General features: G+C 38.2%; 1 protein-coding gene across 4 annotated transcripts; it reads left to right on the top strand.

The window, feature by feature from the left end:
• Positions 1-5,664: 5,664 nt before the first annotated feature.
• ACS (acetyl-CoA synthetase) lies at positions 5,665-16,867 on the top strand. 4 transcript variants are annotated; one of them, XM_077394030.1, is made up of 19 exons: positions 5,666-6,031; positions 6,148-6,411; positions 8,294-8,437; positions 8,533-8,688; positions 8,793-8,915; positions 9,007-9,175; positions 10,542-10,624; positions 10,717-10,818; positions 10,911-10,999; positions 11,129-11,219; positions 13,775-13,888; positions 14,886-14,962; positions 15,040-15,118; positions 15,295-15,363; positions 15,482-15,657; positions 15,828-15,884; positions 16,027-16,117; positions 16,292-16,390; positions 16,546-16,867. In XM_077394030.1, exons 2-19 carry the CDS (start codon positions 6,190-6,192, stop codon positions 16,729-16,731), a joined length of 2,127 nt encoding a protein of 708 aa, XP_077250145.1. In that variant the 5' UTR covers positions 5,666-6,031; positions 6,148-6,189; the 3' UTR covers positions 16,732-16,867. The 4 variants fall into 4 exon arrangements, with proteins under 4 accessions (XP_077250144.1, XP_077250145.1, XP_077250146.1 ...); XM_077394031.1 differs by having other exon boundaries at positions 6,174-6,411; XM_077394032.1 differs by having other exon boundaries at positions 5,666-5,831; positions 6,174-6,411.
• Positions 16,868-17,986: the final 1,119 nt, after the last annotated feature.

Raw genomic sequence — 17,986 nt, forward strand, 5'->3', positions numbered from 1 at the left:
GAAAGAGAGGAATGCTCGTATCTTTGAAGGGAAGGCTAGATCTCCCTATTGGATTTATATTCAGTTGATAGCTGCGGTCATATCCTGGGCTCGAAGCCTTCCCCTGTTTCGTTTTGTTTCAGCTTTCGACCTCTGGGAAGGATGGTCAATCATATGCTTGGAATCGGCTACCAAAGTGAAAATCCTCCCCTCCTGGATTCCTCCTCCTCCGGGGTCCCTGAAACTTAACTTTGATGGATCGTCTATCGGCAATCCAGGAATGGCAGGAGTAGGGGGGTTATGTAGAAACCACAAAGGGGAAGTCCTCTGGGCCTACTCGGGGCCTATCGGAATGGCAGACTCAAACGAGGCAGAGGTCCGAGCCGTTCATAGCGGGCTTCTCTCGATGCCTCGTCTAGAGTGCGACAAAATTATCGTCGAAGGGGATTCCTTAAATGTTATTCGCTGGCTTTCGGGTAACGCTTCTCCCCCTTGGCGATTTTTGCCCCTCTTAGAGGAAATAGAGGACAGAGCTAAGGGCTCCTCAATAGTTTTTCGCCATGTCAGGAGATCAGCCAATGCGGAAGCAGACACCCTTGCCAAGAAAGGAGTCTTTCGGGCCGCGTTTGAGTGCTTTGACTATCTACCTCCTTGAATTATTGTACTGCTATCTTTGTATTATCTTTATTCCTTCAGGACCACCTCGGTTCTGTTTTTACATATATATTCTGTTGCCCTTTTCAAAAAAAAAAATAAGTATGTAAGTTGCTTTTGATGTGCACATTCATACCAAGACAGACACATTGTTGAATGGATGGCTCTTTGTCCTGGTCTATTGTTAGCTATTAACCTCCTTTCTATTAAGGGTGCAACTCGGGTCGATTTTTGGGAATTCGGGTTGAGCTTTTACCATAAAATCTGGTCTGGTCGGGTTGATTCCATTTTATTTTTGAGCAAAAGATCAACCCGACCCGATTGAAGTTGCAGAAGATTCCTACTCATTTTTCACTTATAAGTTAAAACATGCTTCTCCATAGCTTAATTGTCTACCAACCACTCTCTAGGATCATTATCCTTCGTCAGTTCTTGTCTTGTCGAGCATTTAACCCTGAAATCAAACCCAATCACTTTTCTTTCTCATTAAACCTCCACATATTCCCTTCATTTGTTCCATGAGTTTAGGGCACATTTCGCTACCAAGAATTCCTACTCATTTTTCTTGTGTCCTGATCCGATCCAAAAATATTTCGGATCCTATAGTCAGGATCGAAAATACATCCACGGATCCTCGCCATATACCCAAATCCCGTCCAATAAGGTTCAGATTCGGATGCTCCATCGCATCGTCTGGGTCCATTGACACCCCTATCTATTGTTGCAGTCATGTGGGTTCAAGCCAACTTACCTACCAAAAAATCATTAAGATGGCAAATATCGGAAGGGTTCAAATCTTATAGCAATTTTATTGAGCTATAGAAGAAAATGCAATTAAGATCATGTTTGGCAATCATATTTTTTTTCCACGGAATATTAGCTTATGAATGGCAAAGAAGGCTGATGGTGTATGAATGGCAAAGAAGGCTGATGGTGTTTTTTCGTAGTTGGGTTAGTTCACTTTTGGACATGTTACGTTTGCTTTGCTCTTCTTTTTCGGACACATTTGGCATGGGGCGGGCGGAACGAGGAGAGGGCCCGGTAATCATACCACCGCGGTTGAAAAAGTGTGTTCTCTTCACCCTTCAAATAACACACACCGTAGGCCATCCTCGGCCTTCTTCGTTTTCGATGAATAACAACTGCAGATTCACAAAATCTATCTCTGTTGGGAACTGTTGATTAAGCCTTATTTCTGTCTTTGGTTAATAAATCTCCTTGTTGTTAGGTTCGCCGCAGGAGAGGAAGAGACCTAAGAGGACTGAATGAGAAGAGGGTGCGCAAAGGTGGGAAAACAAGAAAAGAAAACCATCCACTCAAAATAAAATATATACCCCCCCCCCTGTTTTTACTCACTTCTCACCTTCTCCTCGATCTTGACCTCTCATGTCTCCTCCCACACACCCTACCCCTCTCTAAATACTTGATAAACTAATATTTTACATACGAAAAAAATTTCCATGGTTGCCAACACATGGACTAATTAAAGCACAAATCTTTGATAATGATTGTGATCAAATGGAACTAGCACCCCCCTTTGTTGGTGATTTCAAGCTAAATTTTGATGAATCTTCCAAGCGTAACTCTACGGACGTTGGAATGAGAGGAATAATAAGTATGTAAGTTGCTTTTGATGTGCACATTCATACCAAGACAGACACATTGTTGAATGGATGGCTCTTTGTCCTGATCTATTGTTAGCTATTAACCTCCTTTCTATTAAGGGTGCAACTCGGGTTGATTTTTGGGAATTCGGGTTGAGCTTTTACCATAAAATCTGGTCTGGTCGGGTTGATTCCATTTTATTTTTGAGCAAAAGATCAACCCGACCCGATTGAAGTTGCAGAAGATTCCTACTCATTTTTCACTTATAAGTTAAAACATGCTTCTCCATAGGTTAATTGTCTACCAACCACTCTCTAGGATCATTATCCTTCGTCAGTTCTTGTCTTGTCGAGCATTTAACCCTGAAATCAAACCCAATCGCTTTTCTTTCTCATTAAACCTCCACATATTCCCTTCATTTGTTCCATGAATTTAGGGCACATTTCGCTACCAAGAATTCCTTCTCCCCCCTATAATATTAGCTTACCCAATGCTGAAACACAGTGGGAGATGGATAGATACTAGAAGGATTGAGTGAGGAGAGGACAAGAAATGCCTGAAAAAGCATAACCAAAAAACTCAACTCAAAATATGATCAACTTTTTCTTTATTTTTAACTACTTCTCACCCTCATCTCAGTCATGCCTTCTCAAATCCCCTTTCTCACTACTTGGAGACACTAATTTATCATGAAAAACAAATAATAATTCTGCCACATGGCCTTAGAGTTTTGATTGTTGTATTAAAAATTATGATCCGTTGAATTGTGATGTTTTTTTAGGGGTTTTTATCACTTCAATGACAACTGACAACTTCTTACTATTGTTATAAATGCATGCTTAAGTTTCTTTACCTAAGACTCTATGCATGACTTGCAATGATACATTTCTATCGGATGTGGGATTGATTTTGACGGGGCAAGTAGATGAATGTGTAGCTTTCCTATGCTGGACTTTTCTTTTCTTTTCAAAGATTTTGTTAATTTATCAACATAAAATTGTTCTTCAATTTCAATTTCCCTCTTTATTCTAATTTATTTTGTTCATTTGACCAAATTTCACTTATCGACCAACTTCCATTTTCTGATTTTTTTTTTTTTTTTTTGACATGATGGGATCTTATTAAAATAGAAAAAGCAACGACCGGGCATGAATACAAAGAATATAAGAGCAACAGGCATATGAAATTGTTCTGTTTCATGGCCTTTTGAACAACTCAACTCATTTCTTAGATCCTTTCATTCTTGTCTTTTCTTTTTGTAAGTTTTGTAATCGTTCTTTCCCTCCTTTTGTTCCTCTTTCGTGCCTCTTTGTAGCTTAAGCGGCTACTTTCATGATAAATTCTTGTGACCACAGATTATATCATAATTAAATATTGATGAGTTTTTATATGTTATCCACGCCTGGGTGCAAGTATTTTTTAAAAAAACTATAGGGAGACTCACATGGTTTAATGTATAACATTTCATTTGTTGGTCCCGACCTAGATGTCCCATGCCCCAAAAATTATCTCCACAAGAAGATCCTAACCCTCTGATTGTTAGATTTTGTTAATTTTAAATAATGGGATTTTCTAGGGATCACCATCGCAGAAGGCATTTTGCGGATGGACTGTTGCATGTGAGAGCGGCCCACACACGCTCAGATTTTGTCTTATTCATTTAATTCATCTGAGGTGGCTGCTCTCACATGCAAACGCCCAGCCGCAAAATGCGTTCTATGATGGTCCCTAGCAAATCCCTCAAATAATATTAGATTTTGTTAAGGGAAATGATATTACCACTACCGTATTTTGATGATCGCACTCCTCACTTCATTAAAAAGTACGTTATGGCCCGCACCATAGTATGATCCAAACAGTCCATTAGATGGGACACAACCTAAAATAATAGGTTGCGCCCCAAAAATCATTTCCATAGGTTGATCATAAGCCTCTATAGATCGGATGGTTCTAATAAAACATCCAAATTAAATTAAATTCCGAGTTGTACCTACGTGCCTATAAAAATTCTTGAATTGATTTCAATGGTCAATCTATTAGAACCATGTTAGCCCTTTATCTATTTACATATATAAGCATTAAACCCACCTAAATAGACTCAACCACATGACTTTGACTTAATGGCTCGAGAAATTCTTTTTATTTTCTCAATGACTAAAAAAATTATTAAAGAAACAAAGGGCTAGAAGAGTGAGGGACCAAGATGGTTTCCCAAAAATGCTCCTTGCAAGGCAGAAGATGATTGAAATTCTAATCTGACCATCACTAGCTTGCAAATATTTTCTCTTATTCTTCATATTTATTCATGCCATGTCTTATAATTTCCTCCCTTTCTGTTTTTCTATACGAAATTAGTAGATTACCAAATCCACTAAACAACAAACCCAATTTAAATGGGTGGAACTGTCCAAAATGGGCCCTTTTCTAGTTCTATGCCACTTCGTTTAAAGTAGGGATTTTTGCAAAAGAAGTCTTCTACTTTGCTTTATTTGCAAAAAGTCTTCTAGTTTGATTGCAAATAGCCATCAGATTTGAGTGAATTTTTCAAATCAGGTCATGTCATCAATTTATGACTAGAATACCCAATGTGGATAGTTTTTGACTTATAAAAGAAAGGTGCCATTAGAGGAGCCCATGCACCAGGTTTTTGTAAGGGCGCCCTTCATTATAAAGATAATCTTGCAAAAGACCACCTACAATGGAGGCCCCCTAATGAAAAATATGTACCAATGTAGCTCAATTGATTGGGGCTTTATAAGTTCAATCCCAGCTGACCTACTAACAAAATAGTCCAAGTGAGGTGTCTTTGTAGCGGGGTTTTGCAAGGGTACCTTTCATTTTAAAGACACCCTTGCAAAAGACCATTTACAATGGAGCCCTACCAAAAATTATGATCCAATGTAGCTCAATTGATTGAGGCTTTATAGGTTCAATCCCAGCTTACCCAATGAGAAAATAGTCCAAGGGAGGTGTCTTTTGTAGCAGGGTTTTGCAAGGGCACCCTTCGTTTTAAAGACATCCTTGCAAAAGATCACAGACAATGGCGCTCATATAGGATTATCTCACCAAACTACCAAAGTGCATTTATTAATCTATTAACATAAGATTTTCTAGGTGCCACTGTAAAAGCACATTGCCACATTGGTAAGATAAAATCTAGCCTTTTCTTCTCTTTGGTAGGTAATCTGGCTTTTTCTTCTCTTTGGTAGGTAATCTTACTTTGTCTTCATTGTAAGAACATCAAATTCTTATTAACCAAAAAAATTAAAGCCTCTGAGTCACTCTCTTAACTCGCTCAAACAATCAACAACTCAATCCGAGTCACGATTCTCTCGACTCTTTAGACCCCAAACTCACTTATCTATCGAAAAATCGTTAGCATGGAATCTCCTCAATGGGTAACCCACTAACCCATTTCTCCTCTCCCATCAAACCAATCAATCATCTTTTCTTCTTTTTCAATCTCTCCTCTTTTTATTCCATTGACCCACTAAACCCTAATCATAAAACCCACCTACAACTCAATCCCCAAAATCACCTTTACTTCTCCTTCAATTCTCTTATAATTACTACGCCTTCTGTTTCTTACATGGGTTTGTTATTTATTCTCTCATAAATTCAATCCATTGGTTTTTTTTTGTTGTCCCTTTTCGTTTTTTAAAAATCACATGGTCTCCCCAACAACCCTATTCAGCCCAGTCAAAACCCAAAACCTTCTAAATTAAGAAAACAACGTGTTTTCTCTACTGTATTTGAAGAATTCGAAAAATATAAATAAAAAAAGGAAAAACGGGTCAGTTCTCTGTATAATTCCTTTTTTATCATATGGGTTTATTATATTTAGTTCAACCCTCATCTCCAATTTTCAATCCAAACCCTTTTAAAAAAACTTTTTCTTTTTCATATCAGACCTTTTCTTCTTTGTACGAGATCAGGAAGAAGCTAGGGTTCATGGCGACAATAGAAACGGCAGAGTGTTCTCCTCGTAAGAGACTGGCGACGTCTAATCATCTTCGCCACGTGGATTCCATGGCGGTCCCACCGTCCGGCGCCGGGAAGATCTCGCACTTGAATGCTGTCGTTCTCGGAGAAGCGCTTGCGGCCGAGGAGAACGATCTTGTGTTCCCAAGTGTGGAATTTTCAAGACAGGCTCATGTGCAATCCTCTGATAAGGTGATTTTTTTTTTGATGCAGTATAGATTATAGATTGTGAATTTGAGAAAAAATGGGGTTATTTAATGGTTGATTTGGGTTTATAAAATAATGAATGAAGACCCATAAGAAATTTGATGTGATAGCACATTAGGAGGATTAATTATTGGAGATTGAAATATGGGTTATTTCATTATTTTGTTAATTTTGTTAATTTTTTTATTAGGAGGTGATTTGGAATTTGAATTTTAAAATTTGATTTTTTTTATTGATGTTGATTGTGTTTAGCTGCTGGAAAGGTGATTTTTTAGAGAAACTTTGGGATGACTTTTTGAAATTTTGTAATGAAGTTTCTGAAAATTTGTAATGTAATTTTTTAATCAAATTTCATTGAACCTTTCTTCAATACATGCTCTATGGATTTAGGATCCCAAAATTTGATTTTTTTTTTCTTTATGATGATCGTGTTTAGCTTCTAGGAAGGTGATTTTGTAGAGAAATTCTGGGAAACTTGATAACTTTTTGAAATTTTGTGATGTAAATTTTGAAAAGTTGTAATGAAATTCCACTGAAGCTTTTATTCAACCCATGCTCTTTGGATTTAGGATTCTGTTAGAAACGGTTGAACTTCTTAGACAAATCAATTTGTGTTTTAATCTCAGCCATGGATTCTTAATATCAAGAAACCATTAGAAAAAAAAAAACCACTCAAAATTGAAAAAGGTATGATTCAGAATTCCAGCTCCCAATCTAGCGAAACTGCAAAACTAAAGAAAAACAAAATTCTGAATATAGAGTGAGAACCCATTAAAGCTAACATAATATTACTCAAAAGGGACCCAAAGAAAACTGCAATCTTTTCATGTTTGAATGAAAATCTAGTATAGATTAAAAACCCATTAAAGCTAACATAATATTATAATATTACAGGGAAACAAAGAAAACTGCAATCTCAGGGGTTGAGCCTCTAGCTCAAGGGTAAAGGCTTTGCTCTTTGACCTTGAGGCCGACGGTTCAATCCCAGCTTACCAACCAAAAAGAAAAAAACAGGATAATATTGTAATTTTACCATTAAAAAAATAAACTGCAATCTCTTCATGTTTGAATGAAAATCCAGAGTGAGTCATAACAGTTTTGGCCCAAAGATGTAGCGGTCTCACTCTCCATTCACTTGCAATTGCAGAGAACTAGAACAAGAAGAAGAAGGTGATTTTGTAATGATATTTTTGAAAACTTGACTTTTTAGACTTGTTTGTTGTTGCAGGAGAAGGTGGTTTTTGTAATGTAATTTCTCAAAAGTTGACCTTCTTTTTGTGATTCTTTTGTTTTTCTATCACAGAAGGATTTTTTTTTTCTTTTGAGAATTTGCGGGTATTTTATTTTATTTTGCATTTTTTATAATGCCAACATTTACTCACTGGAGAAGGTAATTTCTTTACTGATCTTTGCCATTATTTATTTATTTTTTGTATTCCCTCATTTTTGTTTACAGATTAAGTCGTCTTTTTTTTTTTCTGGAAATTTTGTAGTAGTCAACTCTTCTTCTTTATGATGCTTTTTATTGCAATCTGGCTGGAGCTAATTTTCAGTAACTTCATTTGCAAAACGTTTTATTTTTCAAATGATGAAAAAGCTTTGTTTCTCGTGAAGGTGAATTTAAATTGAAATTTTGCAATTTTCATTCAGTTCCATAACTTCTCGCTTATGAGTTTGATTCATTTCACATTCAGTTGCATAACTTCTCGCTTATGAGTTTGATTCATTTCATAAGTATCTGAGGATATATTGAAGTTTTATTCAGAATCCTGCCAGTTTTTCGGATTGTTTGCATCAGCTATTTTTTGGAAGTTGCCTTCTTTGTTGATTATTTTTGACACTGCTTCTCATTTGGTGCTTTGGTCAGTATCTGGAGATGTATAAAAGATCTATTCAGGACCCAGCTGGTTTCTGGTCAGATATTGCATCGGGGTTTTACTGGGAAAAGAAGTGGGGGCAACAAGTATTTTCAGAGAATCTGGATGTGAGAAAAGGAAGTGTAAAAATTGAGGTAAATATCTTTTCTAATGTTTCTTGTATGCGAATCTAGTCAACTAGGATTACTTCACAGAAAGGAGCCTGATTTGTATGGATATGTCTGAATAGTGGTTCAAAGGAGGTGTCACAAACATATGTTACAATGCCCTGGATAGAAATATCAAAGCTGGAAATGGGGACAAAATTGCGATTTATTGGGAAGGAAATGAACCAGTCCTTGATGGGAGTTTGACATACAGTGAACTTCTGGAGAAGGTTTGCCAGGTAAGTTAAACCCATTTTATTGTTGCCTTTTACTTTTGCAATACTTGGAATAAGGTGCACCGTTGAATTATTTTAAATGTCATCCTTATGTTTTCTTTAAGCAGCTTTCCAACTACTTGAAAGATATTGGTGTTAAAAAAGGAGATGCTATTGTGATTTATTTGCCTATGCTGATGGAATTGCCAATAGCGATGCTGGCTTGTGCTCGCATTGGTGCTGTTCACTCGGTAATACCGATTTGCTTTTTCCCATTTATTTATAGCTGAGTTTTTTTTCAGTTTTAGAATTAAAATTTAAGCTGTTGTTCTGTTATTTCAGGTTGTATTTGCTGGATTCTCTGCAGAGTCTCTTGCTCAAAGAATCATGGACTGCAAGCCGAAAGCCGTCATAACCTGCAATGCTGTACAAAGGGGTTCTAAAATCATCCCTCTGAAAGTTATTGTAGATCTTGCACTTTCTGAATCGGCCGACAATGGGGTCTCTGTAGGTACGGGAGTAAACTATCACTTCTTCTCTGAAGAAAAATAACCTCTTTTGAGGTTTATTTTGGAATCTCTGTATCCTGTTTCCTTTCTTACTTCTATGGATCCATTTCCCCTGCATTTTGGCAGTAGTCTTTTTTAAGGTCTCCCGGTTCCTCCATTATCCTGACAGACATGCATACATGCAAACTTTAACTGGAATTTTCGTTGAAGAGAAGAACACCCTATTCGGTTACACTTTTAAAACTTTAACTATGTATAAGTAATTTAAGAATAAGGAACTTTAGCGTGGAAATGAAAAGAAAATTCAATGATCCTGAGTTTTATCCTAACTACACTTTTCCTTCCTGCTTAAACGAGCTTGCAAGAAACAACTAAATCATCATAAAAGATATGTTTATGACAAAGCTTACAACTTGGGAAATTAGCAGCTCAACCCTGTTGGGGGACACTTTTAAAACTCAAGCATGTCAAACAGTTTAGGAGTGTGATGGAATCTTAACTTCCACCACCTTCACCGCCCCATCACCGACACCACCTCCATCTCCGAGAGAAGTCGTCCGACTAAGACCCTGACTCTGATAGTAATGTAATATCACTTGATGTATACGGTATTTAACCAAACTCTCACAATTCATGAAAATAACATGCAGCAATATTTCATTTACTTGAAAATAGAAATTTATATGCAAAGACCCGTTCTAGGTTGATTACACCAATAGGTTGGTTTTTCAAAGCGTGGTATAGATCAAGTTATAAGTATCTTCAATCCTAGAAGCCTCGTCCTCCAAAACCCTACAAGAAAAACATCAAAGCTGTACAAGAAACAAAGAACTCTAAAACCCTCTGTTTATTTCTCTTCAAAAACAATCCCAAAGTGGGCTTACATTGGTATTTATAGCCCCCTTCACATCAATGCCCACTTCAACCCAAATCCTTATGAAAATTAAATACCTAAACTACCTACCAAAAAACCCAGTGAGTAGTGGCGTCAACAATGCATGAATAGTCTTCTGATGTGATATTTAGATTAATTTACCGTATTCCTGTTTTCTAGGCTTAGTTTACCTAATTTACTTGTTGCCATATTTGACTGATTATGGTTTTTCTATAATTAGCACTGGTTTAGTATATTTGCGGAAGCCGTGTTAATTTCAAACTTGTAGCACTTAATGGTTATTAACGGCTTCTCATGTTTACATTACTAACTTACTATACATGTGATACTTTGACACATATGAGAATTATGCTCAATACATGAGATTACTCTTTATTTCTTTATGTTTTCATCGGTAGTGTTTTCATTTTTTACATTTAACAATGTAATGATTCTTTCTGAAGAAGACTTCCTTATCATCTTTCCTTGAGCAGGTGTCTGTTTAACTTATGAAAATCAGTCAGCAATGACAAGGGAAGCAACAAAATGGCAGGAAGGCAGGGATATTTGGTGGCAGGTTTAATATACGATCTCCTCAAAGTTCTGTGCAACCACTTAATAAATAAATAGACCATAATTCATGACTAATATGTTATGATTGTCTTACAGGACACTGTCCCTAAATATCCAACATCGTGTGCCGTAGAGTGGGTTGATGCAGAAGATCCACTGTTTCTCTTGTATACCAGTGGGAGCACCGGAAAGCCAAAGGTGATCTCCTTGAAGTCCTCATAATTGTTGTCATCCAATGCCTTGTTATTTGCTAGTAAACTTTTAATGATCGATTTCATGTCTGTATGCAGGGTGTTCTGCACACGACAGGGGGTTACATGATATACACTGCAACAACATTTAAGTATGCATTTGACTACAAGCCATCAGATATATACTGGTATGCTTGCAAAACTGGTTGCATGTGACTGGCTCCAGAACTTACCTTCGAAGGAATCAACTATCAAACTTATATCATATATCATATATCATATACATGAGGAGCTTATATCTGTTGTGCCAACTTCAGGTGTACTGCTGATTGTGGTTGGATCACTGGACATAGCTACGTCACATACGGTCCTCTGCTAAATGGAGCAACTGTTGTTGTTTTTGAAGGGGTAACAAATTCAAACTTTTCATTGTAAAATAAGTCTGCGGATATATGATTGTGAAATATAGTATTTAATCAATTTGTGTGGCATGCATATAAAGTTCTTGATAGAAAATGCATCCATGGAGGTTGGTTTATGCTGACCTGTCATGTTTCCAAGTTGGTGATTAGAATCAGGGTCAAGGAATAGGGATGATGGGTTGGGTTGGCTGTTGTTGGGGTGGTGATAAGGTTATGGGAAGGTTAGGGTTGGGCAAGAGGGCTGGAGGCATGAGGGTTGATCTAGGTATGGGTGTGATGGGAAAGAACCCAAAAGGGGAAGGGTGTAGGGGTTGGATTGGCATGGGAAAGAGGGTGGAGTAAACAAGAGCAAAGAGGAGAACAAGAAAAGAAAGAGGAAAGTAGAAGGGGAGAAGAGACGGGGGAGAAAAGATAAGGGAGAGGGTTCCTTACTATGAGGGAGGTAGAGAGGCGCAGTCCAGATGAGCTGATGCAAAGTGATTGGATAGCGTCCAACGCAAGAGGGACGGGCAGGGTTTCCTTTGGTTTCCAAAAAGTAGTGTTGGGGTTGGTAAAATGGGTTTAAATAGGCTTATGGGGTAGGGTTTGGTTAAGTGGTGGGCCATGGGTTGGGTAAGTGGATAATGGGTTTTGGGCTTTAGGTGGTGGGACATTGGTTTGATAGGTGTTAAGTAGGTAAGCGATGTTGACATCCCTTGCATATAGGCCTTGACATCCCCCCCATCTAGGCCTAGTAAAACAAAACAAACGACTAAAGTAACATTGTATTGCAGAACACCTAAAATAAAAGTGCATGAATGAAATAAAACATGTTATTAAGGGCTAAATCACATCACTTGCCCATTGATGTTGATATTGATTGTCTCGCTCTAATACCATGTAAAATCTAGTTATAATGTGACAAATCAATAAAACTGGCATATGAGAACCATCAACGACCATTAATAGTTGAGGGAGACTCGACAAATGCGGTTGCTTGGGCATCAGGTACCTCAAAGGGACCCTGGCGATTACAAGATCTAATAGCGAAAGTACTTGATTTAATTAGGTCGTTGAGTCCTAGGATCAAGCATCAAAGGAGATCGGCAAATGAGGAGGCGGATAGACTAGCAAAAGCAGGAGTTTTGAGGGAGGAAATGTTGGTTGTCAGTTCCTTATAACGCCCCTTCCGTTTAAGCCCCTTGAGGGTATGTTTTTGGATCATTGATCCGTATCTTGTAATTTGGGGGTGGCGGGCGTGGGGCCAACTTGTCCCAACCGAGATTCAATAAATTGTCAATTTTCAAAGGAAAAAAAAATCAAGAAAACTGGCCGTCATTGAGTGTCAAAATCGAAAGCGGGGATCCCATTCTCAGTTGGTGATATTCTCCGCAACTGGCTAGCTGTTATTGCTGAGAAGCAACATGGGGTGCCGTGGTGGCTTCCACCGCCGGATGGTTGGTTCAATTTTGACGGCAGCTCGTTAGGCAACCCTGGTGTGGTGAGGATTGGTGGTGTGATCAGGGGGTAACTGGTGTCACGATTATGTCTTGCTCTGGACCCGCCGGTGTCTATGATGCAAATGAAGCGGAGGCAAAGGCCCTCTTGTTTGGACTGAAATGTTATGTTACGAATAATCTTGGGCCACTCATTGTCGAAGGTGATTCAACCAATGCCATTGCATGGGCCACAAATCGTAGCACGGGTCCCTGGCGGATCTCATCTACTATTGAAGAAATTAGGGACCTGGTCCTATTATTTGTCCAAGTATCCCTCACATGTAGAGATCCGCTAATGTTCTGGCGGACGGTCTTGCGAAGGAGAGGGCCCACCGGGATTCCACTCACATTACTTTTGATGAGTCTGCGCTCAGGATGGCTTCTGTTCACTGGCGGAGCCAGGATTTATGCATAGGGGGGCAAGCTTATACAGGCTTATACATAAGGGGGGCTAGCCTTCAAATTTTAAAGGGGGCTGGGCCCAATTGAGTTGGGCCTATTAAGGATTTGGCCCAACTCAACAGGGGCAACTGCCCCCCTTATGCTACATGTAGCTCTGTCCCTGCTTCTGTTGCACATTAATCTTGAGACCTTTGCTGTGCTGGTCTCTTCTATGTTTTAAATCAGTTGTTGTACTCGGGGACATCTTGTCCATTGTTGTTATTACCTCTGATTTAATGGAATAAAATTTTACTTTTCAAAAAAAAAAAATGTGACAAAGCATTAAAGATAAAAAGGAGAGAGGAGAGATCCTGTATGGAAGTAAAAATTCAGTTCATTCATCATGATGCGAATCAAGATACAAGACATGTATACAGGACCATTCAAAAAAGAAGAAGAAAAAAGACATTTATATAGGGTTTGGTCAAAATGACCAAAATACCCCTAACACTAAACTCTACCACTTCTAAAGGTTTAAGTTGTTTATGGATATCATCTAAGGCACACGAGTATTATCTATGTTTATTTTGTTTCTTCCCCTGTAGCCAGAGTGCAAGACAATGCATCCACTTGGATACTTGATTCCATATATTTTGACTAGATTTTTGCTTACTATCTGCAGGCTCCAAACTATCCGGATTCTGGGCGTTGTTGGGACATTGTTGACAAGTACAAAGTCTCGATATTTTATACGGCCCCAACACTGGTTCGCTCCCTCATGCGGGAGGGTGATGAGGCAAGAATTCTCTCCAATCTTTCATGCTTTCTACTTGCATGTGCAACTTTTCTTGTATTGACAATGTGAATCATATCGGCCCGTTAAATGAAAAATACCACACATGCATGGGCCGAGGAATTAATAATGTTCTTGTCACTATAATTAGTTCAGCTGTTCTATTTTACCTATAGAAAAATTGCTTTATCTGGCCTTGGTTCAAGCTGCAGTCATTCATCTTGAGCTAGTGCACATCATTGAAGATCTACCAATAGAGAGGTTCAATTAAATTTCCAATATGTTTCCTACTTGATTGTGTTAGTTTTTATATAACAAATTGCATATGCATGATAGATAATAGATCATATAACAATTTTTGTAGAATGAGGATTTGTGAATAAGCTTAATCCGTTTTTATATGTTTCATCTATCTGAAAGTTTAAAGGGTTCCAAACCAGATATGACCTAATATTGCTGTAGTATTAATGTATTATTATTCGGCGACTGATATCGGCGCGACCATGTTTTGTTAATGGGACAACTCGCCTTGCCTTACATGTTTAACCATCGGTCAAAGTCTATTACCATTCCCAGAAAGCTCTCAGCAGCCAATCAGAGAAGGGTAAAACTAAGTGAGTTGTCCCATTATAAAAACATGGTTGTGCGGATATCAGTAACTTATTATTTTTTTCAATTAGGTTAATATGTTATTGGATTTTGTTTCACACAGGATTAGTTGATTGAACAGTTTGCATTATTATTCTGGAACAAAAACCAAAATAAAACAGAAAAAGACGTATAGATTTTAAGATCTGAAAGAGAACACTAAATAAATTTAACAAAATATGGCTTGGTTGAAGCATTGAAGTCACTGAACTAATGCACTTGCAAGGGCCCAAATTGTGGCTGACAACTGTGGTCTTTTTACATTCTTTGCTGGGCTCAAATGGCATATGCAAAGATTTTGTCTTATATTTGACGATGACATATTAATTGCATGCACTGTTTGTCTATGCAGTTTGTTACCCGCTACTCTCGCAAATCTTTACGAGTTCTCGGAAGTGTGGGAGAGCCCATCAATCCAAGTGCATGGAGGTTAGTCTTCTTTATTAGCTAATTTGCACCTCTAGATCTTGTATCTGAAACGATGTACATATTTTTAATTCATATAGGTGGTTTTTCAATGTCATTGGAGATGCACGCTGCCCTATATCAGATACCTGGTGGCAAACTGAGACTGGTGGCTTCATGGTAATTTTTCCGTTCTTCTCTCTATGCTTCCATGGTTGTGTTGAATGCCAAGAGATATCGTTTTGAGCATGAATACATCTTAGCCCTTAACTTCCACATGTTGCAAACATGTGCAAAAGTCCGAAACTATGTTTAGTGATACGTGACATTCATGGCTTCCGTTCTTTAACTTGCAGATTACTCCTTTACCTGGTGCCTGGCCACAAAAGCCAGGTTCTGCTACTTTCCCCTTCTTTGGGGTCCAGGTACGTATTAATACAATCAATATATTGTGAAATGGATTTTTCTTTATATTAGTTGATTTCCCCTCTTTTTTTTTGAAAAATATTGATTTCCCTTTTTAATGTTGGGGTAATATTGCAGCCAGTCATAGTTGATGAGAAGGGAACTGAGATTGAAGGCGAATGCAATGGTTACCTCTGTGTGAAGAACTCGTGGCCTGGGGCGTTCCGGACTCTTTATGGTGATCATGAAAGATATGAAACTACATACTTTAAGCCATTCCCAGGTTATTATTTCACTGGTGATGGCTGTAGCAGGTAATTACAGGAATTCCAGTTCTTGCCATTCTATCTCCTCATTCCATTATAAGCTTACTGAGTTTTCTTTTTTCAAAAGCTATGACTTTTCAGGTTTTCTCATTTTTTTTGCACCATACCTACAATTGTTTCCCTCTAGCTGAATCTGGTTTGCTTTTTTTATGTTTTAGGGACAAGGATGGCTATCATTGGCTCACAGGAAGAGTCGATGATGTTATCAATGTGAGGTACTGTTTCAAAATGTTCTCTTAATTTTAGAAGATTACATGTGGGATATGCAACTATTGAAGGGCCTAAACCAGCTGGATGTGTTTTATTCGTGAAAAGTTTATTGATGTAATTTAAGTATTTTGTTATTAATATATGCAGTGGACACCGTATTGGCACAGCTGAAGTAGAATCTGCTCTGGTCTCACACCCCCAATGTGCAGAGGCTGCCGTGGTTGGTGTTGAGCATGAGGTACCTCTCTCACCCCCTTTGAGTATATACTTGTATGTGGGGTTTTAGCTGCCGAAAATGCTTTGAGGCAGAGCAAAACTTGACAAACAAAACTAGTGGAATCACTAGATGGATAGTCTCAAATCCGAACCTCTCTAATCCCTCAGCTTAACCTGTTACTGTCTTTGCTCCTAGGTCAAAGGACAGGGCATTTATGCTTTTGTTACTTTGGTGGAGGGTGTTCCTTACAGTGAAGAACTTCGACGAAGTCTTGTACTGGCAGTGAGGAATCAGGTATGGCTTTACGATGACTTGCTTAACATGCTATTAACCTTTTGAACTTATGATGCATCAACAATGATAGAAGTAAAGGATGCACATATATGGCCACAATTGAATCCATTTGCATTTGTATTCTAAAACCAACCATGAGATTGTTTGTTTTTCAGATTGGGGCGTTTGCTGCTCCAGACAAAGTACATTGGGCACCAGGCCTACCAAAGACGAGAAGTGGGAAGATCATGAGAAGGATTCTGAGAAAGATTGCTTCTAGACAGTTGGATGAACTTGGAGACACAAGCACACTTGCAGAGCCCAGTGTGGTGGATCAGCTCATTGCACTAAGTGATTCCTAATATGGGCCTCAACCTCCATTGTCATGCTGGAATCCCAATCACAGTTTGTAAAATTGGACATTGAATAATGTCGTGCAAGCGCTTCTTAGCTAATGTAGTGATATATCTGGGAAATAATCTGGTTGATTTCAGTGTATTATTGGAGTACTGTTGTGGAGTTACTACAAATTTTCTCATCAAACCCATCCAAGTCTGCTTGACGTTAGTAAAGAACACATTAAAATGGTAGAAACTACAGAGAGTTGGAATTCCATACACAGAGGGGCCTTATATGATGCCTTGTACCATCTCAAATTTTCTTAAAATGCTTCATTTTCCCCTTTATGGGATTCTTATAAATTTGATGCATGTAATTTTTTCAAGAAAATTACTCACCTGCACTAGTGTACTCTCGAAATAAGGCAGCCAACCACCAAAGTCAGAAAAGATGTTTTTGGTGTGTACTACATGTGACAATGAGTGCTCGCATGTACTCTAGTATTTTTCGAAAAGTACAGTAGGTCCACTTCATAGGATAATTAAAACCCTTCATTTGCTGGAACCTTAACAGATGAGAGGGTTAGGATCATCCTTGCACAACCTCTACTCCATCAACCTGTAGCACTCCTCTAACCTATTTTTCCTTTTATTTTCTGTGTTTTTTTGGTAGCTAAGCTGTAAAAGAGAACTAGGGTTCACATCCTGAGCATCACCATTTATATCAATCATCTTAATGTGCCCCAATATTGTTCATCTGCAAAATGTCCACTTCCCATCTGAGGCCAAGGATCAAACCACCCCCCTCCCCATTGAACAATACTAGCATAGTTGGGGAATGTAGAATTGAAGAGGACACTTGGCCAATACCCCACCATCTTATTATTGCTTCCAAATAATAGCCACCAATCTCTACTCACATTATCCTAGTATAAAATGGAAAATTAAAAGGAAAAGAATTAAAATAAAAGAGTAAGTAAAGTGATAAGAACCAAAGTTACAACTTATTTACGCTTTACAATGTTTCAAAATCCTAATATGCTGCTATCTCACCCATATAGTAACTCCTACTCATACACCCGGATGAACAAGTGAAATCTAGTTCTACTCCATCTCACCCATATGTTTTCAAACAAAAATATAGCACCCATAATGTAAGAACATGTTACTGTTGTAGTTGATTTAAATTTTAGTGAAAATGTTATTTGCTATGAATGGGGAAAAATCTTTAGAGAGAATAGAGGGATGTGAAACGTTGAGGGTAGCGGGAGAGATTTTA

This window comes from Tasmannia lanceolata, unplaced genomic scaffold, assembly GCF_043159265.1.
Source record: "Tasmannia lanceolata isolate RefF3 unplaced genomic scaffold, GAP_Taslan_0.1 ptg000013l, whole genome shotgun sequence".
In the NCBI taxonomy this organism is placed as follows: Eukaryota; Viridiplantae; Streptophyta; class Magnoliopsida; order Canellales; family Winteraceae; genus Tasmannia; species Tasmannia lanceolata.

Coding starts and splice junctions, on each gene's coding strand:
- ACS (XM_077394029.1), top strand. CDS start 6,064: ATGGGTTTATTATATTTAGTTCAACCCTCATCTCCAATTTTCAATCCA. Junction 8,916..9,006: donor GCATTGGTGCTGTTCACTCG/GTAATACCGATT, acceptor CTGTTATTTCAG/GTTGTATTTGCTGGATTCTC. Junction 9,176..10,541: donor CGACAATGGGGTCTCTGTAG/GTACGGGAGTAA, acceptor TTCCTTGAGCAG/GTGTCTGTTTAACTTATGAA.